This window comes from Augochlora pura, chromosome 4 (genome assembly GCF_028453695.1).
Source record: "Augochlora pura isolate Apur16 chromosome 4, APUR_v2.2.1, whole genome shotgun sequence".
In the NCBI taxonomy this organism is placed as follows: Eukaryota; Metazoa; Arthropoda; class Insecta; order Hymenoptera; family Halictidae; genus Augochlora; species Augochlora pura.
Genome location: NC_135775.1, coordinates 14,287,380 through 14,313,935, shown reverse-complemented (window position 1 = coordinate 14,313,935; position 26,556 = coordinate 14,287,380). Strand labels below are relative to the sequence as shown.

General features: G+C 44.5%; 2 protein-coding genes across 10 annotated transcripts; both read right to left on the bottom strand.

The window, feature by feature from the left end:
* Nucleotides 1-4,534: 4,534 nt before the first annotated feature.
* LOC144468755 (uncharacterized) lies at nucleotides 4,535-15,022 on the bottom strand. Of its 9 annotated transcripts, XM_078178453.1 has the most exons (20): nucleotides 14,446-15,022; nucleotides 13,906-14,076; nucleotides 13,420-13,690; nucleotides 11,933-12,903; nucleotides 11,103-11,198; nucleotides 10,842-11,021; nucleotides 10,571-10,780; nucleotides 10,240-10,499; nucleotides 9,974-10,163; nucleotides 9,658-9,850; nucleotides 8,637-8,731; nucleotides 8,488-8,511; nucleotides 8,022-8,066; nucleotides 7,841-7,907; nucleotides 7,606-7,773; nucleotides 6,994-7,138; nucleotides 6,816-6,923; nucleotides 6,599-6,751; nucleotides 6,093-6,120; nucleotides 4,535-5,780 (listed from the first exon to the last, which is right to left on the bottom strand). In XM_078178453.1, exons 4-19 carry the CDS (start codon nucleotides 12,677-12,679, stop codon nucleotides 6,093-6,095), a joined length of 2,709 nt encoding a protein of 902 aa, XP_078034579.1. In that variant the 5' UTR covers nucleotides 12,680-12,903; nucleotides 13,420-13,690; nucleotides 13,906-14,076; nucleotides 14,446-15,022; the 3' UTR covers nucleotides 4,535-5,780. The 9 variants fall into 9 exon arrangements, with proteins under 9 accessions (XP_078034579.1, XP_078034574.1, XP_078034578.1 ...); XM_078178448.1 differs by lacking the exon at nucleotides 6,093-6,120; XM_078178452.1 differs by lacking the exon at nucleotides 6,093-6,120 and having other exon boundaries at nucleotides 6,994-7,120.
* An 875-nt stretch (nucleotides 15,023-15,897) lies between these two features.
* On the bottom strand, nucleotides 15,898-24,134 carry Ena (ENAH actin regulator enabled). Its single transcript, XM_078178476.1, has 8 exons — nucleotides 24,010-24,134; nucleotides 23,619-23,940; nucleotides 23,408-23,535; nucleotides 23,279-23,340; nucleotides 21,884-23,187; nucleotides 21,621-21,809; nucleotides 21,300-21,549; nucleotides 15,898-21,229 (listed from the first exon to the last, which is right to left on the bottom strand). The coding sequence occupies exons 1-8, from the start codon at nucleotides 24,075-24,077 to the stop codon at nucleotides 21,201-21,203; spliced, it is 2,352 nt and encodes a 783-aa protein (XP_078034602.1). The 5' UTR covers nucleotides 24,078-24,134; the 3' UTR covers nucleotides 15,898-21,200.
* Nucleotides 24,135-26,556: the final 2,422 nt, after the last annotated feature.

Sequence of the window (26,556 nt, the reverse complement as noted above, 5' to 3'; positions counted from 1 at the left end):
AAAGATCCCGTCTGCCAAACGTCGCCGCTATTCTTGCGCACGCGCCCGATCTATACATAGTTGGATCCATGGCCTCGTCGTACGGTTTCTCTTCCACCCCTTTTTGCCGGCCCCTCTCGGCCCCATCTCGGCCCCTTCTCGGCCCTTTACCGGCCCCGTCCCGGCACCGCACCGAACCGCAAATCGCTCTCCCCTAGCCGACACTATCTCCTTAGGGAACCGAGCCGACGACGACGCAACGTCACACCCGATCGTCTCTGCATATCCTGCTGAAAATACCACCCGCGTAGGTTTCTCTCCACCTTCCTCCAGGCGGTTCACTCGCCTCGGATTTCTCGACGATTCATCTATTAATAGACCCTCGATCTCTTGAGAATATCTTCTTTTGATCAAACTTGGCATTTTTATGACGGCAGAGAACTCTATCCGTTGAACCGCCTCGGTACTTCGTTGGATATCGATCGATAAACAATTCAGATCTTAGGAGTACATACTTCCTACTCCTCTGCAACGTCTTGTCTACGATCGTTGGCGGTAGGAGACAACTTTAGTTGAGGACAACCCCCACGTTAACTAACTTTCTCTAACTTTGCAAAAAAATTCGAAGCTCGTAATGACTCCAAGAGTTTCAAAGTTCAACGGGAAGATGTGCTCGTATCGGAGAGTGACCTACGGAAGCTGGACCCTCGACGTTAGAGAGAACTCGGAAAAATGGTACGAGACACGACCCGGTTGGAAACGCGGTTGATCCCGAAGGATCGACCGAAGATCGCGTACAAGTAGTCGACGTAGGCTTCGGACGATGATCGCTCCCCTCGAACGCTTTTCTTTTTCTCTCCTCGTTTGCCCTAGTTTTCCTTTCAAACGGGTGACGTCATCGACGTCATTGAGGAGACCGCCGACAACGCGCCCTAATTCCGAGCTCGCGATTGAATAAACTCGGTTCCAGCTGGTCTCTCCATCCTTCGATCACTCGACGTCATTGCGCGCACGTACGCACGCATACGGGCTTCTCCGGGGCCCCGACTTCCTTCCTCCTTCGATCCCGATTCATGCATCCAGAATCCTGCACCGTCGATTGTGCACCAATTTTTTTCGTCTTTGATATCATTGGTATCTCACGAGAAGCCAGATTCTGTTAGTTTCTTCATCAAGAACCGTTTCAATCGATTTTAGATATCCAACTGTACTATGACTTGCTTCAATCGGGGACCCTTCCTTTTCCAGGATTGGAGCAATAGATTCGGAATAAAGACGGCAACTTTGACGAAACTTCTTAGTTGCTCGCAGGAAATTTCTCCAATAATGTCTAGACCATGCAATTCGTAGATCATCGTAAACAAAGATGAACGAGTGTACAGGTATCACGAATACTTATAGATCTCCATCCAAGTGTTCGTAAAAGCGGTTTCGACTGTTCTCGGAACCTTTGTCCAAAGATAAAAATAAATACGTAATTATTTATTCAACTTTCGTACTGGTTAAGGGTTCAAAGAATTTTTGCAACGATATCTAGATTGCACAAACCATCGATCTTTCCATATATCAAGATCTACGAGTCATCGAATATGTATCATGAATGCATACAGATCCGCGTACCTGCGATCCCAAACTACTGTTCAAAAATACAGACATTCCCGTCACTATGTTACCAACTTCTTGTGATCGCTATTGCTTCAGGATGTTTCTGAAATGATTTCTATACTCAAATTTTTTACTTCTATAATTCTCAATTTTTTATAGTTCTGAAATTTTTCTATGAAAAGAATTCATTTATAAATTATGATATAAAGAATTAGCCGAATAATGTCAACAACTAGTGAATTAATGCTACCTTAAAATGAAAATGGTTTAAAATTTTGTAAATTAGATATTATTATACGAACAAAACATGTTGTTATAAACATAATTTTTAATATTATGCGCAGACCATGGTATCTTGTTGCTATAAAAACAATGAAAATTATAAATTCTGTCATTAAAAATAAAATCATAATATTGAATTATTTGAAAACAGAAACAGTTAACAATAAGATAATATATTATGTTGAATATGCACGAGTCTGAGCGATCATAAGGACGATTTTGATTGTTCTCCGAGCAACTTTATTAAAAAATAAAGACAACCACGCCACTATATGACAAATTTTCATGCTCGCGACCGATTTAAGAAATTTCTGCAACGATTTCTATACTATACGGTTCTCGCATATTTCCACGAAAGACAAACGAATCAGCAGATAGCACAAGTGCGCGTAAATCTGCATCCAAGCGATTTTGATCGGCTACTTTTCTCAAGAGAGTAGCAGAGTCCGCGGAAACAATTGTTCGATTCGGAACAGCAGATTGGTTCAGTTAAGAGGAAATGAGGACACGTTTCGGTCGGAATTCCGGCCCCGAAAACGGGGAAGAAGCCGCGTAACGAATCAATCGGGACGAGGATAATGGAAAATTCGTTGCAGCAGCCCATTCAAGCCCTTGGCGTAGCCGCGTTTGCGAGGAACGTACGGGCCGGGTCGTTGCGCTTTTCCGATGACGTGCTCGTTGCGTCACGTTGTCATGGATACCCCGTTGTTCCGTCGTCAACGAGCAGCCTGCTCTCCTCGGCGAACCCGTTGGAAATTGGGGCTTCGACCGCGAATTAGGTCGCCGCGTTGCTCCACTTTGAGCCGAGAGCGAGAACGAGCGCGAGTTAGGAGCCGAATCCAAGCTCCTTCCTTTCTCCCCCCACGATGCGCCAACCTACATCTACATCTCCGCTTTGCTCGACGAATCGTGGTTTCGGGATTTTTCGCTACTCGAACACCCAACCCATCGGTCTCTCTGACCAACCTCGAGTACTCCCCCTCTCTCTCTCTCTCTCTCTCTCTCTCTTTCTGTCTTTCTTTCTGCTTTTTTCTCTTTCATTCTCGCTACTAATAGCATCTTCCAGATTTTTAGAAACTGCAAACTGTACAGACAAACGGCGGCACGGCATCATCGAAAAGTCTTAGCGCAGTTGCTACTTGATTCTAGTACTCCTGCGGAATTCAAAGTGGTTGAAAAAGTAGCCGCATCGATGAATCCGTTCGTTCATTGTGTTGTTCTTATTTATAAACGGAAAATCCATTGGAATACATAACATAAAGTATTAGAACAATGGTGGCAATCTCATTTGACTTCAACATTTAACAATAGAAATACGAAGAAGAATTGATCTTCATCACAGTCACTCAACTGTACAGTAATTATACGCTAAGGTAGTAATTCTTGTTGTAGGATCCGAATAAAGAAAATTTGGCATGTATTGTAAAATCTAACAGCTTGAGTGCTGGATCGGTCAAATCCAAAGCGACACTAATTTTTTATCAATTTTGAACATTCATTTACATTATAATATGTTCAAACAAACTGAATTTGGCTAAGATGTTTCGAATGCGTAAGAATTCTAATGTTAATCACTATGATGAACTTTGACTTTCTTATTTCGGTCCAATTAATTAAATTGCTTTGATGTTGTGGGAACTTCAGTGGTTGATTGTCGGCGCTGAACGTATCAAATGAATTAATAAACTTCGTTATTCTTGATGGAGCATTGAAATTTACATAAGAAAGAAACCGTAGACAATTTATTTATATAAGTATTTCAATATTTAAAAAGAAAAATAATGTTATGAACAACTTTTCTAGATTCAACGGGCTCCAGGCCTAAGACGCACACTACAGGCAACTAGTTATGGCCTGTAAATTATTAGCGATCGATTAATCACCTTTGACGTTAGATCTGCTCGAAGTATCCGCAATAAACGATCTCACATTTTTAATTTTAGAACGTGCTTTTCTCGAGATCTGCCGGAGAAACTAATTTATTAATTTGCATGCAGTGCTGCGACTTTTCAAACAGACCACTCTTGCCGCTGTGCTGTACCGTTATCACTAACAACGGTCTCTTAGATGTAGCAATAATTAATTAAATCCACCATTCGAAAATCATGTTCGTCTAAGCACTTTATCTTTTTTTCAGTTAACCAGTTAGCTACTTTATCGAGTATACTTATCATAACGCAAAATATTGTTATTTCTTCGTGACAGTGTATTTGCCGAAAACAGTTAACTGGTTCAGAGGTATGTACAAGATGTCTCTGAAGAGTGTGTACAATCGGGCATTTGAAGATTCCTTATAAAAACATGAAAAAATGTATGTATTAATATAAATAGAAAAAATGTGTTACTCTTTGTTTCGGACTTAGTTTTCGAAAAAATTGGGTTTGAAAATTCAATATTTTATGGAAGTATCGTATTTAAACAAAATATGAAGATAAACAAACATATACAGTATAATTACAGTAACTTACACAATTTTCAAAAAATTTGTAATAGCTAACTGATTAAAGCAAATGATAGTAGATATCAGAGAGCATTTGAGAAGCGCTATCAAGAGACAAAAAGGAGGTAGACGAAAAAGAAGCAGTTACTGATGTACCAAATGCAAAAATAAAGCCACAGGAGGATAAGAGAGGAAATAGTGTGTGAAAAGAATGACAATAGATCAACGTAGAATCATAATGTAATATATTATTCTTATGATTATAACACAATATTGCTATCGTTATCATAAACCGTAACAAGTTTTCCTTCCTCCGTCTCTACCCCACCGTTAGTGGTCGCATACACGACATTTCCTCGATCCTCGTCGATCGTTATCACCGAGGCAATTAGCATATAAATCTTGGTAACATTATGTTTCAGCCGAAATGTAGAAGCTTTCGCGCATAGAGGCACTGTGTGTCGTCAACACGTTCGATTTTCACGGTTTCTTCACGAATCTCGTTTTTCGATCGCCTGCGACTTTTATTCCTCTCTTCTCGAGCATGAATAAGATCGAGAACGAGAAACGGGGATCGGATGGACGGAAAAACGAGATCAACGAGAAAGGGAAAACAGTATACGTGAGACACGACGTTGTAAGCGTGAAGCTTGGAATCGTTAGAAAATCGAGCCTTAATATAGAATGGAAAAGGATACGTTCGTCGAAGCGTAAAAAACTGCATAAAAATTCGAGTGAGAACGCGTCAATCTAGAATCTAGAATTCTGGGCGGATGATTGATCGCTGGTAGGCTGCGGATCTTTACCTCATGTAAACAAACACATAACATTTTTATTTGACTCTTAACGATCTTTTAATCAACGAGAGAAAGAAATTTTTTCGGTTTGAATTTTAGTTTACGTTAAAAAATGGGAGTACGCGTAAATAACCGCTGTCTAATGATCAATAATCCGCCGTTACTACGTTTTCGACTGCCCTGATTCGAAGATCAAGGCGAAAGAGGTATGTAAAAATATGATTATCTCGTTCGTCGATAGAGTTAAGTGCTGCTGTATCGATTATATCCGCGTGATTCTCTTCCATTCTGTTCGCTCCGTTTCGTTTCGTTTGTGTTTCGTTTCAATTACTATTCTTTTCGTTCGTTCGTGCCGGATTCGGAAGCGCTGCAAACGAGATGCTCCTCTATTTGCGAATGATCGTATCATTCTGGTTGCGCGTGGCTCGCCCCGTTGCTCCGGCAAGCAACGGCCTAACGGTGATCATGCGTACAAGCGCGGCGCGAGTTTGCTTTTTTAAATACGAACGGTCATCAACGAAGCGATTCGAACATCAATTTCAGGGCAAAATGACGACGCTGGTTACGCTGGCTCCGGTGAAACAGCTGAAGTCCGTCGAACATCCACTCGGCTCACTCCTGATCAGCAGAGCTGGCTGGATGGTATACGTTCGAGACGTGGAGCTTTTATATACGTTCTAGAAAACATACAACTATTGTCTTTAACTGGTTAGTTGATAACGAAAGCACGCAGTATACCTATACATACACAAGAGTATGCATTTAGTCTAGGGACGATCATTAGTCTAGCATCATTACAGGGATGACTTGACTCACAGGAATCAAATAGAGAGTACATACAGGACTTTGGTTTCTAACTAAAGAACACAACGATCAAATAGAGTCGAGAACAAGCAACCAATGAGTAAGCAAACAGAGAGAAAGAGAGGGGGGGAGTATAAATGATAAAAAACGAATAATCATGCTCAGGGAACTACTCATTGACTTACCTATTCACTGAGCACTGGCAGTAGAGACCTTACGCGAAGAACGAATCAGAAGAAAATATGATTAGCCGACCGAAACGTTTTACAAATGATCCGAGAAGTATACGTATTCCAAAAGTATACAATTAGTAGAAAAAGTCTGCGTATCCTTTCTGAAACGAAGTAACTTTTCTCAAATTGTATCTAACGACTCGTACGAGATAGAGAAGGCAAAAGAACTAATTTACTAAATAATAAAAAAATTTTATGACAGAAAATAATGACGTTTTGCATTATTTTACATTGTTTGAAAACAGTATTTCTTTATTTTTTGTATAATTCCAACCATTTGGCATTTTTACACAACTGTTTTTCGCATATCGTCTAGTGAACTAGTCAATCTAACGCCTCAAAATGTTCTAGTTTCATCCAATTTTACAAATGTTATTCCGTGTTAAAAAGTTCTGCAGACTTTTTCTACTGAGTCTATGTAAAGATTTTCGCGATGAATAACTACACTAATCACTTACAGTTCGATGTTCTGTATAGTGGACGTGGGACAGGTAGTGTCCACCTTGACGTGACAATGCTTATGACACTTCATCTGACAGTCCCTACATTCGTAGCCCTGTTTGCCCAACCGTCTTGCTAGCGTTCGTTTACAGACTTCGCATACCGTTCCCCTGAAACGCAACGCGTTCAATGGACATCTGTTTCTCCTCGAATAACTGCGATTCAATTTCTTACCCCGCCATGTGTTTCGCTATGAACGTATGATCGTTGAATATGTGAAGTTTGGTACCCTTTTTCCTCCACTTGTTTTTCTGTGCGAGTGACAGAGGTACCAAATAGTGCCTAAAAATCAGGAGACTCAGCGTCAGTGGCTGACCGTTAGAGAATCACAAAAGTGTATTGCGTTCCTTACTTTTTGATACCGTTCTCAACCGTCTCGAGAACTAGCGTAGAGGCTTCGTTGATATACGTTCTCGTCGACGCTCCGCTTATACCGGAAGCCTCGCTCAGACTGGACCGTCTCGAGTGCTCTTCCCTTCCTGGTATCGATAAACGAGCTATAAAACCCAAGCGAAAACACTATTTGCACTCCGTTGCGTTAGTCGCTATGGAAAGTAATAGGCGGTAACTAATGTGTTAACTCTAGCAATCAGCGTCATTTAAAGCTAGCAATCTAAGATGTCTACTGGGTTTCTATCGAACTTTTCTACATATACGTTTATAAACCTATGTATTTAGCTGGTTAATAGAATAGCAACTACACGGATGCAAGAGAGCCTATTGACAGGACTGCACCCGAATTTGCATTGACAAAGGGTTTGGCATCCGGAACACTGATAGCATCCTCGCTACCGATAGATAATACTCACCGCACGTTACACACACCGTGCCACAGGCGATTCGTACGCACAACAAACAAGTTTAACTTAAGCTAGTAACAGACCTAGTTCTACTTTGTACCACCTGCTCTTTATATTTAGCCTAGCTACTGTAAATTGCATGGAGAGTACAGATCGAGTCATACCGGATCCAGGATCGCGTGCTCTGTCTGCGGATATGGATCTAGAATGAGGATCTTCGTGATTTAAGTCACCTTCCGGACCCACGGACCTACTCCTTGTTTTCGATCTCGTAAGTCGCTTCTTTATAGTGCCGAAGAAGTCTCGCCGTTTTCTTCGAGTTCTTCCTCTTTCTGCAAGAAAACGTGAACCATGAGCACACGAGTAGATGTACGTTTACGGCATCAAAGAATAAAATACCTTCGGAATTGGAGGAATTCGGCGTGCTTTCTGGCCCTGACGTTGCGCTCATGTCTTTCGTTCCATGCTAAAACGAACATTAAAGTTATCATCCATACTCTTCGTATCGATCAATACTTTATAATTTAAGAGTTAATCGACATCAAACATTAAACATACAGACATTCGAGCACATAATTACCTCTGGGGATATCTCTTGCCAACTGCCGTGTTCCGTGAGGGCGACCTGCCGAATTAGTTAACACACGCAACGCAGCTGACGATTATTAGTGCTCTTGTGAGACGGAGGGTTGCTCTCGGTTAAAGCTATGGGCGCAACTAGATCTACGGGGTTCAAACCACGCGTAATGAAATGGGTGCGATCTATGATCCTAAGAAAACACTTGGGTACAATATATTAGACATTGTCAAACGCATACTCTGTGGATTTTAGATTACCCACAATCGGTTTGTTGGACAGTGTTATCAACGAGGGTTTGATCTATCTTGCGAAAAAACTGAAATGAAATGATACAATGGATAATTGTAATTATTGTAAAGAAAAATGGAAAAAAAAAGATCGAGGAAAAAGGTTTTGGGTGACCCGACTTGTGATAGGCGTGCACGGTTTATAGTCTCGGATGATGTCATGCAGTGTAACGGGTTACCTTAACTACTTGCCGCTCCGGTTGCTGTAAAAGAAAAACGAGAAAAAAAAACGAAACAGTTAGTCAAGTATGAGTTAGACAAGAAAAAGAGAAAGGAAGTATTCGCTGCCGTTGCGGATCCATCCAAGCGGAGCTTTATGGGAACGTACCCTCTGCTGGCTGTGGACGATCAGGGTCCCCTTGTTCCCGTTACTCTGACCAGTCCTGTAGGGCGACTCGATGACATTCCCATTGGTCAGATAATCTACGAAAACGAACGGTTCAAGTTGAATCGGCATGCCCATGAGAAATCCATTCGTGGTCATCGTCGTATATAAGACGCTTGAACGTTGTCCATTGTTTCTCTACGAAGCATCGGTCATTTCGTTTACCAGATGAATTTTTCGCGTTTGGCTACGTCCCGGCGGGTTACGTAAATCGTGATTTACTGTCATCGTCGCTCGTCAAGATCGGTTCTCTGGTAGCCGAAATAACTTTTGAAGGACTGCGTACCGGGAAACATTCCGATCAGGAGGCGAGCATGAAAACCATTCAAAATCGTGCTGGGCGTTAAACACGAATGTTAAGGGGCCCACAATCGTTACAACTAATATCAATCACGCTCCGCTACAGTTTTCTGACCGATCGAAGCATCATATTTTTTCGAAAAAGACGTAGTGATTTCAATTTGTAGAGCTCGTATGGGCCGCTTAAGGAGATAAAGAAGAGGTAAGGGAATAGACAAAGAATCTATGCGCTACTCGAGAATGTCTACATGCGAGTACAAGTCCGCACAATCACGACGCACAGTGTTTCGACAACATTCGAGTTTTATGGACAACGGAACCTCGGTACCACCGTCCAAAGATTTCAAGAATATTTAGCTAGATTCCATAATGAGGAATGTTGACTCTCGGAACACTGAGCGGCGTCTCGATGGTTCTGCTCAATTAAAACTTGGACTAGTGCGCAGAACCAGGCACGTTTCACGAGCAGGTGACAGGCAGAGCAGTACCCTGCGGCGTTAAACAGACGTCGGTAATTCGGAGATACGGTGGTTCGCGAGGAAAAACAGCGAACAGTCTGCGTCTGTGTGGGAGGAAGTGTACGGACGCGCGACACTAATCACTATGATTCCACACTCGTGAATAGGAACGCAATGCCTTTGCAGATAATGTAATTGGTAATTACCCCCTTCGGATTGAACGGTAGAGTCGTACAAGATAAGTGTGCTGTTACCATTGTTGTAATTTAGACTATTGTCGCTGATGAGATTTGTCGGATTGTAGGTACGAGGAGTCGGTGACACCGGCTTTAGCGTCTCCTTCACCTTGAAAGGTTTGCTCCCAATTTGAGGCACCTCTGCACCCTCGATGAACAGAAACTGGGGAAAAGAGAGAGAAAGAAAAAGAGAGAGAGACAGGGGGGTAACAGGGTCTGGAGAGAAAGCGGGTGAACAGAACAACGAGCCTTCAGTTCCGCGTCTTTGATCGAACTTTTTAGTTACCTCGACGGTCAAGGTGCCAGTGATGTCCTCTTCTTCATATGGCCGACACTGGAGAGGTATAATCTGCCTCTGACTAGGATTCGCGAGCAGCTCATCGACCCCGACGATTCCAAGGCCAAGGAACCGCTGAGACTTGTTCACGCGGTCGTATATTTCCAATAAAACTTCGGTGGTGTTCCGGTTCACGTCGCTGAGGATCAAAAAGAAATTAGAATTTGATGCGTGGTAGATAGCAATGCGTTATTATGGATTGCAGGAGAACTTACAACAAGAACGCCTCATCCCACAGTGGGTTCCGGGTATCCTTTTTCACCGAGGTCTGATTCTTTTGCGGTGGCTCGTCCAGCTCGACCACACAATACGGTTCCATGGCACCTTGCTCACCACCGAGCTCCGACGCTCTCACCACTTTCACTAACAACCTCTTCTCACCTAACACGTACTGATTCTGCGCTGGAGTCGGGGTACGGGTCCGCATTTGCTGTTGCCGCATCTGCTGGGCCTGCAACGAACCGCTGGACGTGCTCTGCGAATGAATAAAAAATAGATAGAGGCCACTTTTTGATAATAACCTCCGCCCAAATATAGCAATCCTACCATGCTGTCGTAGTGCACCGGCACAGAAAACCCGGGTAAGCTGGATGCTTGTTCTCTCCATAGTCGTGGACAATTGGGGTACTGGAACAGGTTCAGATGAACGTTGGTCCCTCTTAGAGCGCCGACGACAATTTCCGTAACGACCTCTTGCAAGTGGCTTTCGTCGAGGTCCTTCTTGATCGTTCCCACAGCCGCTAATGATACTTTCACCTGACGCATCGATTATTCATGTGAGCGTCAAGGATCGACCAATAGATTGTCTGCTACAAACCTCTGGCCAGCCGTCGCATTTCAGGTCAAGAAGAAGCTTCTCTGTAATGCAGATGACGTGCAGCCGGGCACGGAAACGGTTTACGTTGACGCGATAGTGGCTGACCTCCAGCTTGTCCGACTTGCGACGAAAAGCTTTTAGCTGCAGAGCGGGTGTAGCTTCGCAGTCGCACGTGATCGTCTGCGAACAAAACAGCAGATCAGAGTCTTTATTCGGGCTTAAGCGGATTTCGGATAAACCGATAGATTTACACATACGTACCACGTCATCCTTCGAGTCGCATTCGCAAAATATATTGGAGAGATTGGGTGGATAGGTTTCAGGGAGAACCCGAATAAATTCAACTCCAACTCCATGCTGCAAAATCAGTTATTGATTAAATTCTCGATACTTGCTCATCCATAATTGGCATGTAACCACAATATGTACAATGATACCCGTAGTGCTAGACGAACACGTTGGAAGAAAACATTAACGCTTTACCTACTGCCTTCTTCTTCTAAAGAGTCATCCTAAAGAAAGTAATGTACAACTCCAGATAACTCGTTGGTTTATAAATGAGAAAACTAACAACTCGTTATCGGTAGGTAAAGCGTTATACGGCAATGGCAAATACTTTATTAGTAAACGCTGTAGCAATACGAAATAGTTCCCCTTTTCATGCAAATTGTTGCAGGATGGCCCGGTTAAATGGGATCATCTAAATTATCGAATCTTTTTTGCACAACGATAACCAAGATGATTCTACATTCGTACGCATACTTCTGTTTGCTCATCGTGACAGTAAAAATGCAGGAGGAAAAACAGTCGGGAACACGTGAAATGTTTTCCAGTCGGTGATCAACAGCGTCGTAAAAGTTCTGCTCGACAGTGGTTGAGCGCGTGTGCGCGCATCTGTCAGACAAGATAAAATTGTCCGATGCCGAGTGGTTGCGACGAGAGTTTTCGTTACTGTGACCACCCACGCACAGCCGAAAATTCAGACCGCCCCTTATCTAGCCCCGCGGCATTTCGACTGAAGACGAGACGAGTTGTCGCGACGTCTCGATTGCCAAAGCAGCGTGGTCGACGACAGAGGAATAGATGCTCACCTCGTCGACAGAGTTGGCGGTGAACTGATTCAGGGATCCCACCCAGACCGAGAGCACCTCGTCGAGGATTGCGGGATCGGTGTAGAGCCAAACGATGATCTCATTGATCCAGCGCACCGCGTCCGGATCGGCGCCGGTCGCAGTCGGTAAGTTCAGGCTCCTGGAGCTTCTGGCGGGGCTAATCAGGGCTCCGGAAGTCTTTCTGGCGGTAAGGCGCTTTCGAACAGGTGGGGTTGGTGGGACGTAAGACGTTGGGGAACCGGAAGGTGCGGAGACAGGTGCGGATGTGTGGCTGGCGGATCCGGAAGCGGAACCGGTACCGCCACCACCTGCCCCAGACGGTGCGGAGGACTTTCCGCTTGACGATCCGCTCGATCCCGATGCTGGTTTCTGCTTTCCCAACGAAAGCAACTTGCTGCCGCCGAAGATACCGCCACCACCGCCGCCGCCACCGCCACCACCACCACCGACACCAACGCTATCACCGTGAACGATATGGCCGTCCTTCGCGGCAATTATCGTACCGGAGGCGACCTCGTTTAAAACGAACCGATTGTAAACGTATTTGCCAACACATAACACCACGAGCCCGAACAACATCCAGCCGAATATTAACATCGATAACGTATCCATGGTCGTGTCACCAGCCGAGTCGAAACTGCATATCAGATCGTCCACCCGCTCGGCCAAGTCGGCCATATTGCCCCATCGTTCGACCAACCAAGTCCAATTGGATTCCAAAAACATTCTTTTCTATTTTCACCCGCGAGCGAACGACGTCCCCCCACCAACGACGTATCGCGGGCTATTAATACGCCGCACCTATACCCTGGGCCCCCAGGTCTACGGCACTGGCTATGTCTCGATTTTCACTCGTGTTTCGTCGGCTACCGACGGTTCCCAAAAACTCTTCCGCAGGTCGCTTCCGCTCGCTTCGAATCTTTTTTCCGCGAACCTCTAGCTTTCTCGATCTACAAACCGGAAGGAGTTAGTCAATTCACTCCTCTACTTCCATTTTCAGTTACTTATTGTTTCTTTAACCCGTGAAAGGCACACTATACTCTTTAAGATGCCAGCAAAGGCGCCTGTGTGTTGATTTTTTGCGAGAAAACAGTATGCCTGTACAGAGTGTGCACTAAAACTACCACACCCGACGAAATTACGGTTTCCAAATTGCTTAATCCTTCTATTAACTCATCGATGTCGCACTGAAGTCACTAAGATGACATCGAAGTCATTTCAATACTGATCCTCGTGAGAAACAGTGTGCCTTTACAGAATTAACACTAGAACTACCGAACCCGACAAAATTATGATTTCTAGAGTACTTATTTTGCAATTATTGAGATTGAGATGATCATTTTGGTTACAATTACTGGATATATCTATGAGTTCCAGTTATTTTTAAAACCAATACAAGCTAATCGGTACAGTGTTCAATTGTTCTAGTGGTAAATGTCTAGTAATTCTTAAATTTTTCGATTTACCGCGTGAATTCACAATCTGCTAGAATAAATCTATCTAAAAGTCGATCGACAGGTTGTAAAGCCATCGACGCCGCAACGCTTCGACCGCGCCTATCCGTCGATTACTTTGTATTTACGGCTCACTTCGATCCATGTATAATTCCAACGGCTTTAGTTCTAAGTCCGATCTAAATCCAATCTTGATTTCTCGCTGAGGTCATCGTCGATAAGAATCTAGCCATTCCCACGGTGTCCAGCGATGCATCCACGACAATCTCATCGTCCGTTCCAGCTAAAATCAGAACGTTGCGTACAGCCCGACCATTTTCACGTCGCCGATCGAGGATGAAATCAATAGCAGCGCGTTCCGTTCACGACTCACAACTCGCGGACAATGAAGTCTCGATAAGCCGCGACTTATCATTATCACCGGCGACGCGTGTTTGCGCGCCACAAACGTTGACCGCGTGGATCGGCCCTCGTGCTCGAATCGCCGCTATATCTTACCGATGCTCCGTCACTGTGCGCACTGTCGGTCGCATCGCGTCATCTTCTATTCGTGGAGTCTTCGACTTTCCCTCTCGTCAGTCTCCTCCGATCCACGATCGCTGATTTATCGTGCTGCTGGCCGGTCTCCGATCACTAAACTCCGAACCCCGCTTTCACGTTGGTACGTTTCTGAAATGTGAAACGATCAGATCACATGTATCACTGGAATAGCAGAGAATCGTTCAAAGAGGATGAAGCTACCGGGCCAACCAACCCCCAAAGCGTTGGACGCTGACGCAGTCAGCGAGAATGACGCCGACGCCTAATCTCGGGGTGGGATCTGCACGAGCATATATCGAAACCGTGACGCACCGTCGTCTTACCGATCGATTGATTCGACCCCAAATCCTTTGGTATCGAAGCTAGCTAGGTCCGGAGTTAGTTTTTGCGACCGAACACGACGCGACTTTGCCACTTTATGACTCCGCGGTTCTTCGACTATCGCACACGCTGGACCGTGTTCTATCGGGCGCAAGCGCGAGACCATACTGCATTTACCTCAACAATAATTCAATTCGCTGGTTCCTCTGGAATTCTGCACGTCTCGGATGACCCCGTTTCCCTGGGACTCGCCAACAAGACGTTTCAGGGTCGCAGGTGGCGCGTCCTCGTCAACTTCCGGTCCACAAGAACGTCGACTTCCGTCGCCGAGAGCCTGAGGCTCGCGTGCACCAAGGTACCGGCCGGCCGGCCGGCCGCCTGATCGGCGCCGCTTTCTTCACTTCTCTCCCTTGCAGCTCCCTTCAGACCCCTACAACCCCCTTCGCCAATTCCTTCGACCTCGAGGCGAACCAGCCGAGACTAGCCGTTGCGCTCCAGATTCTCCGACGGTATCGATCCAGACGCGGTTGCGAAAACACCCGCAGGACGCACCCACAGAAACCCAGTCGTCGCACCACGTTGCAGCACGCGGACTTTAACTATCTTCCTCTTTCTCTCCCTTTCTTTCCGTCTCTCTTTTTCTCTGACTTTCTAGCTATCTTGATAGCAGCGTGCGCGCGCGTGTTTCGACCACGCGGCTTCTGGAAGGTGCGGCCTCTCGATCCTGCGAACGGAAACAACAAACACCGCTCTGCCTTCGCGATCGACCAAACTAGATTCCCCGCTATCCCACTTCACGCGTCATTCATTTCTCCCCCCGTCCCTTTCTCGCCCATCTGCTACTCCCACCTACCGTTCCGTTACCTTGCGTCATGCTCTCTGGACGACCGACGACGTGTAATATCGCTGCTGTAACCGCGATCGGTCAAAGATCGCCAGCGACGATCACGCACGCTGGTTTTCAATAAGATCCTAGCCGTGCAAATTTAGCCTTGCCGTCATCTTTGCCGATACGTGCACGTACATATCTTCAAAGCAATCACTACTTATTTACTACCGAGAATAAAAAGCTGTTGAAAACTATTTCAATTGCTGCGATCATTTTGGGACGATCCTCGCGTCTCGATCTTTTCGCGATCGTATGCCGATTCTGGAAATCGATTAGTCAAATAGCACTGCACTTTAAATCGATACAGGAGTAGGACATTCGCTGATTGCGATAACTTAATTTCTTGTGCGAGAACAAATCTCGAGATTTTCCGGTCTAACCAACTAGTTCGACCAGTCTCTGCTAGAACTTGAAGTTCCACAGGTTTCCTACGTTCAACTGGGTCTCGTATGACCCGATCGTTAATAGCTACGGCAGCAGAAGCAACAAGCGCTCCGCGTTGCTGCGAGGTCAACAACTTCGAGGAATAAATAAGAAAAAGAGAAGAGTTCCACTTTCATAGATCGATTTATCGAAAGAGTACTTCTTAAGTCTTGCTACTTTTTGCTTGTCAGTCTAATGATATTAAAAGGAAAGAAAGTGTCGATTATCGGTAAGTATAGTAGAAAGTTTGAAGCGGTTGCATAAGCGCAGGTGCAAGCCGGGACGAGAGCAAACGGAACAATGTTACTCCGACTGTATTTCGGCGTATACTTTTTATTGTTTCGTCATTCAATTTACATACAAATATTTTCAAGATACGTCTTAAGAAACAGTGTGCTCGGCATCGATTCAAACTTCTCTTTCTCTCTCACACATTCTCACGATCTCTTTCTCTCTTTCTGCGCGCACTAACGCTGCTAAACGTATTTTGTCGTACAAATGTTGTTTCGCTGGGGTATCCCTCGCGAATCACTTAAAATACTAGCAAAATAATACGCTACGCGGTGGTGTGCCTCGTCGAGCTCCCCTTCGATGCGACCGGGATATACAGATTGTACATGTGTATATCCGTTCCGTCGTTGTCGTCGCTCGAGAACAAAAATCCGTCGCCGACCGATCGACGATCTTCTCCGTCGAATTGCCTACGTCGAACGCTAACGATAACGATGGCTTTCGGTGGTGAATACAAGCCATCCGGCTTCGTCGCATCCGCTCTTCGTCGCACGAGGGTTAGACGAAGCAAGTCGGCGAGGATAAACGAACCGTCAGCGTGCATTCTCTCTGCGAATCATCCGAAGAATGCGAATCGGACGACGTTGTCCCACACGCGAGTAGTCGTCACGTGCACTTGTTTACAATCTATATAGAGACTGTAAACCCCGATACGCTCGAGCCACGCAATATCTAACCCTTACCGATAGGTGATCGTTTTTCCTGCTAATCGAATGCAGCGAGGATCAATGGATCTTTAGTCAAGTTACTAATGCCTTCCGATTAGGAAGGTTCCATGGGTTCTTAATGGAAATGATTGAAATGAACGGGCAATGAATTCAAATCGAGTCTATGTGGGAAGAACTGAATTTCAATCGTAGAACTGCACGAATGCATCGCTCGTGTGCATCGGTTCGAAAACAGTATCTGTATTTTGTAACGGGACAATTCTATTCGACGATTCGTTCTTTTTTCTTTCGTTTCGATGTCGTTCGAGGTAATCCTGCGTGAGAAACGGCGGCGAGACGCGATCGGTGGTCAACGCTTCGCGGTCTGTCGACAGCACGGCACATACTACTTCGACGACTCCTGTTGTCTCTCATCGATGATACCTCTAATCACTGGAGACACGAGCGAACCGTCGAAACGTTGACTAATAGCTTCAATTTTGTATTAGTATCCGTACAGGATGCTTCTTAAAGGAGACCATAGGCTTCACGCGAACTCCCATTTTTGTAAAAGTCGAAATGGGACACAAATATAGAAAGAGAAATAATCTCTGTTGACAGCAGCGTTTGTTGGGTAACAGTCTTCGCAATCGTAACAGTCTATTAAATGCAAGTTACCTTATAAAATATGAACAGACATATCATGCCGCACACTATAAATTTAAACGACACGGTATAAAATGGATTCGATCTTCGTCATGTAAAATACAATATCGTGGTTTTCGTGTATGCATCGCGACGCTGCCACAAATAAATCTTGATTCTTGAAAACATCCTGTAGAATAGAAAAATTGTTCGAGTGGGTCTTGGATCGCGAAGCGTTGAAACGCAACACAGATCGTTCGAACGTTATACTGCGCGTGCTCGCGCGCTTGTGCATGTATTTACAGAAGTCGTTGTCCTCGGATAAAAAGTAATTGCCGATGATAACTATAATCGCGAGTTATCGAAACGGTACGGTCGGTAAATAATAGTGCAACAATAATTAGCTTGGTCTCGTCTTTCGTCGCCGCTTCTGTGTCATGCTTGCGACACGTGAAACAACACGTCGAACGCAGCGATTTTCTGTCTGTTGTTTCGCCGATACGAAAAACTGTTCAACGCACATGTTGCTTCTTAATGGCCCTGGACGTGGTATGCCTCGCGATTCGATTCAGTTTGATGCAATACGACTTTCTCTCTCTTCCTCTCTCTCTTTCTCTCTCGACTCGCCAGTATCGCTTCTTAAATAATTGCAATCGTAACAAACACTCGTAATACTCTCGCGATAAACTTGCCATATTAAAATTATCCATCTATGATATATGTATATATAAATATACATATATTAAATACAATATAAATGCATCTAATACTAGTCGCTCGTCCTTGATCAACCATCTCTCGTACCCCGATATATACGATCACGCTCGCACTTTCTCTCTCTCTCTCTCTCTCTCTCTCTCTCTCTCTCTCTCTCTCTCTCTTCGTCTCTTCGTTCCCGGACAAATCTTTTGCCCAACAATTCGTACACTTGCACCATCTCTCTTCCTCTCGCACTTTCACACTTCGTTCTCTCTCCCAGTTTCTCGCATCATTCTCAGCCGGGGTTCATCGCGGTGCACCATCATCGTCATCGACGGTTGCGAGTACATACGCTTTTGTCGCTTATCGTGTGATCATTGGGCGTCGGATAAATTTCGTGCGGTCAATAAAAATCTTGAAGCCAATGCTCTGCACCAATTCACAAATCTAATTTACAGATGTTGCGGCCATTTTTCGTTTGCTATGAGAAAATTTTGTGAACAGGAAATGTGTCATTCTAGCTCATTAAAGAATGCAGGATGACGGGTAGGAAACGCTACCACATCCTCCTCACGGTTCAAACAAATGTCCTTGCGATTGTTGTTTGATTCTGTCTTTGTCGATCTCTGTTAACAATAAACGCCAATTTCACTGGAAAAATTTAACGTCCTGGAGCTTCGACTCAAAATCCGCACGACCTTTCTCCGCTGTCCTTGAAGCGTAGTTACGCGAGCCTGTACCTTCTGCTCAAATCGTTCGAGAAGGAAAATTCGGCGCGTTCGTGAGATCTTCGTGTTTGTTCCCCTTATCTCGCATCACCGACTAATTGTCTGAGAGGTCGATACAGGAAATTGATAACGAATACTGTCATACTGGAAGATCGACACGGAGGATCTCCGCGCGTTTCCACGCGCGGTTCGTTGGAGAAGTCGGATCGATGCGAGAACAGAGGGAACAAGAGGATCGTGCGATCGATCGACCTTGTGACCAACCGATTTCTCGATCGCTAACGCTTGACCGAGATGCCGCACTTCCGACGAATTGATCGACGTTTGTACTGATTCATAGGTACAATCGCGTAAACCATTGATTAAATAAATAAGAGATATAAAGTCTAACGCGATCGTCCTTTGATCAGTCAACAGATAAAACGCAATCAACCCGAACAGGTGCGTGAAAACTGTTACAGGCGAGGCGAGGATGGCAGCGTGTGAATAATCAGTGTACCTTCAATTGCCAACAGATGTTATCACGAAACGCACAGGTCTGGCCGTGCTTAAACTATTCTCCGATTTGCAGTTTTCCTGGTCGACTAGAAAATGTTGCGCAAGACGAAATTCGGAAATTTAGATCCGCGGATATGCTTAGAATAAAAAACGTCTGTGTTCCGATAAATCAGGAGAAGACTTGACGCGGTTGACAAAACCGGGTCAGTTTTTCGTTATCAGTCGTTGCGAATTTTTCGCGAATTTTCGCGCGCTTTCTCCCTCTTTTTTGGCCTTTTTCACAAAATTTTTCTTTCCATTCCCGCGTATCGATACACGATAGCGCTCTGTGTTTTACGAAATACGGTAGAAAAAGATACCGCTGCTACACGGAATGATGGGCACCGTTTTCCGTCTCTCTCATCCTCTCCTAGCTATTCCCCTCTTCTCCATGTTCTCTAGGTTTCCCGTTTAGTTTATTTTTTTGTCGCGCAAGGCTCTCTGTAGCACTCTTTCGTTCTTTCTTTACTGTTTTTCATTATTTTGTATTTTTCGTTAATTGCAATAAATGCCAATAAGCCGGTGCAGATCAGCGTATATACGACTATATTATAGGTACATAGAATATATATGAACTGCAACGTTACTCTTCTCACGCTCCATGAGAATCGTACGGGAGACGATAAAAAAATATAAGAACGGAGAATAATATACAATATCAATATCAAACACGATCGAACGTTCAATCGTCGTGCGGTCAAAGTGTGGAATTTCGTTGAGTCGGTTCTGCGTGAAATAGAAAAATTGGTAAAATTTCTAAAACGCTTCAGTTGATAGATGTATACACCGTCCACGGAAAGATGACACAAATTATGACAGTGAGATGCGAGTGACCCCACTCTTAGATACAACCCGTGTTTATTAGGTAGATGGGATTTCAAGTGGTGGGGGATGGATCCCTACAAGTTCTCTGTGTCATCTTTTCGTGAACCGGCAGTGCGTGTCATGTGTTTGTATGTAATATGTGCTTGCATGTATGTATTTATGTGTATTTATATTTGTTGAATGTATGTATTTAGCTACATACACATGTATGTTTTTATGAATGTATGTGTATATGAGCGAAAACGGTACTCGCGCCGTCTCAGGATTCATTTGATTCGTTTAATCGTTTGATTCGTTCGAAGTCGCGGCAGTCGATCGGTGGACCGCTTCACGTTTTTATCTTGTTTCTCTTGGATGCAGTTTTCTTTGCATTTTCTTTCTTTGCGTCTCGCGGAATCATTGCATGTCTCTTGGAATGTAACAAGCTGTGCGTATCGATTTCATATGTACACGGAAAAAATGTTGGTGCTGTATGTGTATGTACGAAAGCGTGATAAATCAGACTGGATATAGGAATTTCGAGTTATCAATCTCGCAATGTGCCGTGTGCAGCGCGGATTCGACCGTCAACAACTGCGCTATGAAGACGGCTTGAAATTGATGAAACGCGAAAAATGTGAGCGCAGTCGCAGACTCGAATCCCAATCTCTAAATCGCGTCTCGGACTAGAGGAATCCTTTCTCAGAAATATGATGATCGCGATTGGTTGCGACGAATCTCCACCGATATTTACATAAATTAATAGTCGCTGCGTGTCCTCGATCGGCGAAGCGTGGGTGAGGGATGGATGTCGACGCGGTTTTACGATGACGATAAACGATTATTCGTTTACACAGAAATCGTGCAATCCCACCGAAACAATACACGCGTTCTCGAACGTAGTAGTATTGAACTCTACCGAGGCGGTTCATGACCAAAAATTGTCTGTTGTGCGTCGAATTGGCAGAATTAGTAATCGATTCTCCTTACCCATAAATTGGAACGTCGCTTACCATCGGTCTAGCAAACAACGATAGGGTACGGTTTTACTTAGAATGCTAGGCTAGATAATAATGTACTTACGCACAAACGTGCCTGATATACACGGGCTATAAGTCTGCTTCACTCTCGCGAATACGTAGTAAAAAAACCTGTGTTGCGCACGCGACCATTGACACGATCATTTCGGTTGTCTGGCCTATGCGGTACATTGTTCTCCCTATCTTCTCCCATTGTTGCTTTCTTCGAGTCTGGCCCGGCGTCACGTCTTTATCTTCTACTCAACTCCGCCCTCACCGCTGGAACAGTTTTAAAAACAAACAACACATAAGCAAGTTCCTTGAATCATCTCACATCTAGAACCCTTACCGTCCACGATCTCCTGCTTCATTTTTTGGAACTCTTTGCGCACTTCCTTGATGATCTCCGCTTTAAATGCCTCCATTTCTTGGGCGGTGAGCACGGCTCCGTCATTCACACCGTTCACTTTCAGCAACGTATCCTCGGACGCGGAACCGAACCTTTTGCGAACTGATTTCGGAGATTCAGCACCATTCGAGAATTTGTTGTTCGACGAGTTCTTGTCCCAAGACTTCTTGTCAGGCGAACTTTCCGGTTCCTGTGAAGGCAAACGATACATATAAACTAGCTGGCAAAGTTTAATGTTCTAAACGGCAATAAAATATGTACCTGCGGTTGCTCCGGTTGCTTTTTCTCAACAGCGGCTCGTCTTCGCGCCAAGGTCTTCGCCATCTCATCCATCATGGAAGCCATACCACCACCTCCTCCTCTGCCCAAGGTACCATAATTTCCACCACTGCCAGTGCTACCGCTGCTATTGCTGCTCGAACCACTGTTCTCCACGGATTGTTGTGCCGACTGAAAACACGCAAGAATCATCAGTTAAAGAATTAAATCAGTTGAAAGACTGAACAAATGGGCAATTTGCGAACCTGTTTCTTCTTTAAACGTGCCGCCTGAAGAGCAGCGGCCAATGAATTAGCGTCCGGTGGTGGATCCGCGTTGCTGTTGGAACTCATTAATCCAGTGGTGCTCGGCGGATTAAGACTTAAAGCGTTTGCGTTTGGTGCAGGTGGCGGTGGAGGTGGTGGTGGTGCAGTCGGACCGGTCAATGGTACCATAGGTGGCGGTTGAGGACCACCGCTGCCAACAGGCCCGTAAACGTTCGAATTGACTGTCGGCCCATGGATTCCACTGGCAGCAGAACCTGCACCGCCACCAACACCAACATTACCGCTATTGTACTGATTCACGGAGTTCGCAGGAGTTCCGTAGGGGTTTGTGGTATTTGACGCAGCCTGCACTTGACCGGTGCCGTACGGTGGCTGTGCCTGAGACACGACACTGTATTGAGACTGATTCGGCTGAACATTCACGCCTGCTCCAACACCGACACCGACCACGTACTGCCCAGTTGTTGCTGCTCCACTGCTGGCATACTGGCCAATTGAATTACCACTCGCGTATTGGTTCCCACCACCACCTCCGCTGCCTCCACCGCCACTACTGCCACCGCTGCCATACTGATTCTGTTGACTTGGCTGTCCACTTGAGTACGCGTTGCCTATTTGCCCATTGTTACCATAGAAATTATTCTGGCTCCCGGAGGAGTACTGACAAGGACTTTGGCCAACAACTGTGGCTGTTGCATACTGATTACTGTTTGCTGTTGTACCATACTGACTTCCCTGCCCGCTGCTATAAATAGATTGAGACTGAGGCTGAGTCGGTAGATTCGTCTGAGATGACGGTGACTGCGCGTACTGGTTTATCATCATCGGAGGCGGTGGTACCGGTGCGTTAAAGTTCATCATCGTCGGCGGACACGGTGGTACAGAGGTTGGCATCGGAGGCTGAGGAGGTGGAATCGGAGGAGTACCGCCACTCGACATTTGTCCAGCTCCTGACGCCAAACCACCAACCGGCTGAATCGACTGCATCACGGATTGTTGAGGTTGCGGCGCTGGTGGTGCTGAAGAAGTTCTGTGGTGACCCGATTGCTGTTGCGGTGGTTGTTGTTGCAGTGGTGGTTGCTGAGTTTGATGTTGTTGCTGTTGTTGCGACTGTTGCTGAGGCAGAGGTGGGGCTGATGGTTGCGGCTGTGGTAGCGGTTGTTGAACTTGAACTTGTTGTGGTGGCTGCTGCTGCTGCTGTTGTTGCTGAGGCGCTTGTTGTTGTTGCTGCTGTTGACTTCCCAAAGGACAGCTGGGAGATATTGCGTTCGGACTGCCAGTTGCTGGAAGGAAAATGCGGTTTTCATTCGGCTTGCAGTGTAATTTCTACGGCTTTCACCAGTATCATACAAGGAAATATGATAAATAAGGTACCCTGACTTTGTTGGGACATTCTACGCTCCTGAATTATCGCCACGTCCTCCCTGGTCATAGTTCTGTATAAAGAAAAAAGTACTTAGTCATATTGCATAGAAAATTCTGTAGAATTGCGAAATTGCGAACCTGTAGCCCATATCCTCATCGTATTGAGCATTTCCTTGTTGCTGTTGCTGGAAAACAGGTTGCTGTTGAGTGGTCGAGCCAACCGCTGGAGCAAGACTTCTAGATATGTTGCTTCCATTGCTGAGAACCTGAAAAGATTAATGTAAAAATCAGCAAATGATTACGAGAAGACTTTGTCCAAGGATTTTTAGTGTTTCACTGTCTTACTCACATCGAGTGCCTGTAGCATCGCCCTAGCAAACGCGTCGGCGTCGTCCTTGCTGGAGAAATTGAGGCCATACACTTGCTTGTTGTCCCTCCATTGATGAAACGTGACCGTCGCCTGATTATACTTTAGACCCTTGAGAATCGCGCAGTTGATGACGATTTCGTGATCCTGCAACTTCCGTCCAACCACGCGAAATGTGTTGTTCACCAGGTGATGGTATAGCTGGACCTTGGAGAGTCCCGAGGAGCTGCCGCTTGGCACCCATTTCTTATTAACGTCATCGTACACCATTACCGACGCACGAGCGGACGATATGCTCACTTCGCTGGAACACGAGAAAAAGAATCATTATAACTGGTCTCTCGAATTCGGGTCGGTTTTCTGATTTCGTTACCAGGATTGATAGTCCCCTCGACGCGGTAAAAAGCGCACGCTGTCACGAGAATGTCGCTCGGAAATCATCGCTAAGAAGATCTTACGAAAAGAACTCGCAGGAAGCGGTTCGCATAACTTCAAGGATGATAAAGCGATTCGCGTGTTCTCGCAACGGCGGAAGAACCGACGGATTCCATCGGGAACGGTGTTACGCTCGATGTCACTTTCACCGTGCCACGAGCTACGAGCCAAGTTGTTGGACGGATTGCTCGCGAAACCAGAACAGAACGCAGCGGAATACGAAAAGATACTGACTACGTCCTCTTGCCACAAGAGTCGGCCAGGAATGAGCTGGCGTTACGATAACGAGCAGAGTAATATCCGTCGAACGCGCAACCATTTTTAACCAAGCGGTTCCCAATTCCTTCCGCTAAATGTTTCCCTTCACCCGTAAACGTTTCTCAGAATACCTTTACTCGCCATTTACAATGACCCAACTTAAAATTTTGACTACCGGAAATGTTAACACGCTCACCACCTCATCGTGAACCACAAAACTTTTAAAAAACTCCAATATAAGAACATATTATTAAAATGTTTAATTTAAGTTGAACCGTATCATCGCCGATCAGATAACCGATCCGGAAGTTCTTATTCTACAATTATTGAAATTATGAGAACACTTCGACCGAAAAACATTAAATAAATTCGAAAAAACTCGAAAAATATCTAAACAAATTCAATCTCGTAATTTTTATAAGGTATCACAAGTCACTGTTGACATCCGGTGTGGTTAGTGTTAACTTATTTTATTACGGAGTCGCAGAAACAAGTAATGCCACACGTACACAACATAAGCGTCAAACTTATAATACTCCTCAATTTTGCATTGTGGATTCAAAACAAATAACAATATTCCGTGTAGGCATTGATATAACTCTAACGCAATTCTATATAAACTGAAATTGTATAAATGTATTGCACTATAATACGTTCATAATAGTTATAAATTCAATAATAACATCAAAGAAGATCGCCACTGTTAATAAACAGAATATCAAATGCTATTTCTCTGTTTTCCGAAGTTAGTAGACCAAAGAGATGGATCACGATTACAACAAGTTTATGAAACTATACATCTATTTTGTCTGTGAGGTGTAGAAATTTCTATTCAACTCTTTCGATATATCGTTACAGCGAACGTTATCGCAAGATGATCGAATGATACATCCGTAAATGTATTCCTCTCTCTTTCTGCCTCAATAATAAAGATAAAAACGTGTCATAGAAATATATAATCTAAGGTATTTCGTGCAATCATTTGAACCAGATATGAATCACTCACCCGAGATGAATCAGACATCGATGTGTGATTATCGGGAATTTCAATGACAACACCAATTACGAGATGTTTTTTTTCGAATACCGGAAGTACCCGAGCGAATTGTCGTGAAATCACCGAGATAATCTTTAAGTGACAGCATAATTGCGAATGACACGCGCCTGCGTAAGAATGGACGCTTCGTCGGACATAAACAAACGAGTGACATACAATTTTTCGTAGATGTATTTTCATCCCGTCCTGGCCCATTCGCTTATACTGCACACTGCAACTGATGCACACGCCAGGAAAAAAGAACATGGAACGAGCAAAGAAAAGATGAAGCACGGTTTCAGCTTCGGAACATGCATAAAGACTTCGGAACACGAAGCACGAGACACAAAGTGTGTCCCGAATAACGTCGGAAAACCGAATTACTAATTCAAACTCACTAATCGACGCTTCACCGCAAGTTTTCTAAACGTCATTAATTGTAAACTGTGGGACCCTGTATTGTAACATCTCTTAACAATTTTAAGAAACTAGACGACCTCTTTTAATCCTCCCCCAATCCTTGCGCGACGATTATTAGCGACAATAACACGCACACTACAGTATTATACAGTACACAATACATTTAAATAGGTGATAAATGACTCAGAATCGTGTATTCTATGAATAAGAAATAATATTCTACCGATACGTCGAATAAATAGGTGAAATAATAAAATATTTTCTTATCTTATAGTATATTCTACATCACTGTATACTGTAAATATCTACCAAACGTTCTGCGATTAAGTTCAATGTTTTAGAAGAGTAGTCTCAGTGTGTACAACAAAAGCTTCTGTTCGGGTTATGACTAGCTGGATATGAGCTGTTTGCGTCATTGTCACTTGATCGCCTTTATCAAAAGGTTAATAAATATGATAGTACAATCCAAAAATCAAAGGAAATTGACCGATGGAACAATCGAATAAACGCTTAACAGAATCTCCCGGCACCGAATGGGAAACGACCAAGAAGCAGCTATAATGTAAGCAGAAACATTCGACGAAAAATGATATCGCTATCAAAGTTTTAACCCCCCGAAAAATCTGAATGCTATACTGGACAAGAATCTTCCCCCTTTGCGAGTAAAACGAAAACGCCGAAACGCCGTTACGAAACGTCGAAGAAAAATGAGAAGATCAATGTCATCGTGCGAGAAGAAAATCGAAATTATGGATCAAATTATTGTATACA

Bases quoted from the DNA above. Each gene is read 5' to 3' on its own strand.
- LOC144468755 (XM_078178448.1), bottom strand. From the start codon at position 12,679: ATGTTTTTGGAATCCAATTGGACTTGGTTGGTCGAACGATGGGGCAAT. The intron at 8,067-8,487 runs GTAACCCGTTAC...CTAATTCGGCAG, and splicing joins CGGAGCGGCAAGTAGTTAAG to GTCGCCCTCACGGAACACGG. The intron at 7,139-7,605 runs GTATGACTCGAT...TGGGTTTTATAG, and splicing joins AGCACGCGATCCTGGATCCG to CTCGTTTATCGATACCAGGA.
- Ena (XM_078178476.1), bottom strand. From the start codon at position 24,077: ATGATTTCCGAGCGACATTCTCGTGACAGCGTGCGCTTTTTACCGCGT. The intron at 23,536-23,618 runs GTGAGTAAGACA...TAATCTTTTCAG, and splicing joins CGATGCTACAGGCACTCGAT to GTTCTCAGCAATGGAAGCAA. The intron at 23,188-23,278 runs GTACCTTATTTA...TTTTCCTTCCAG, and splicing joins AATGTCCCAACAAAGTCAGG to CAACTGGCAGTCCGAACGCA.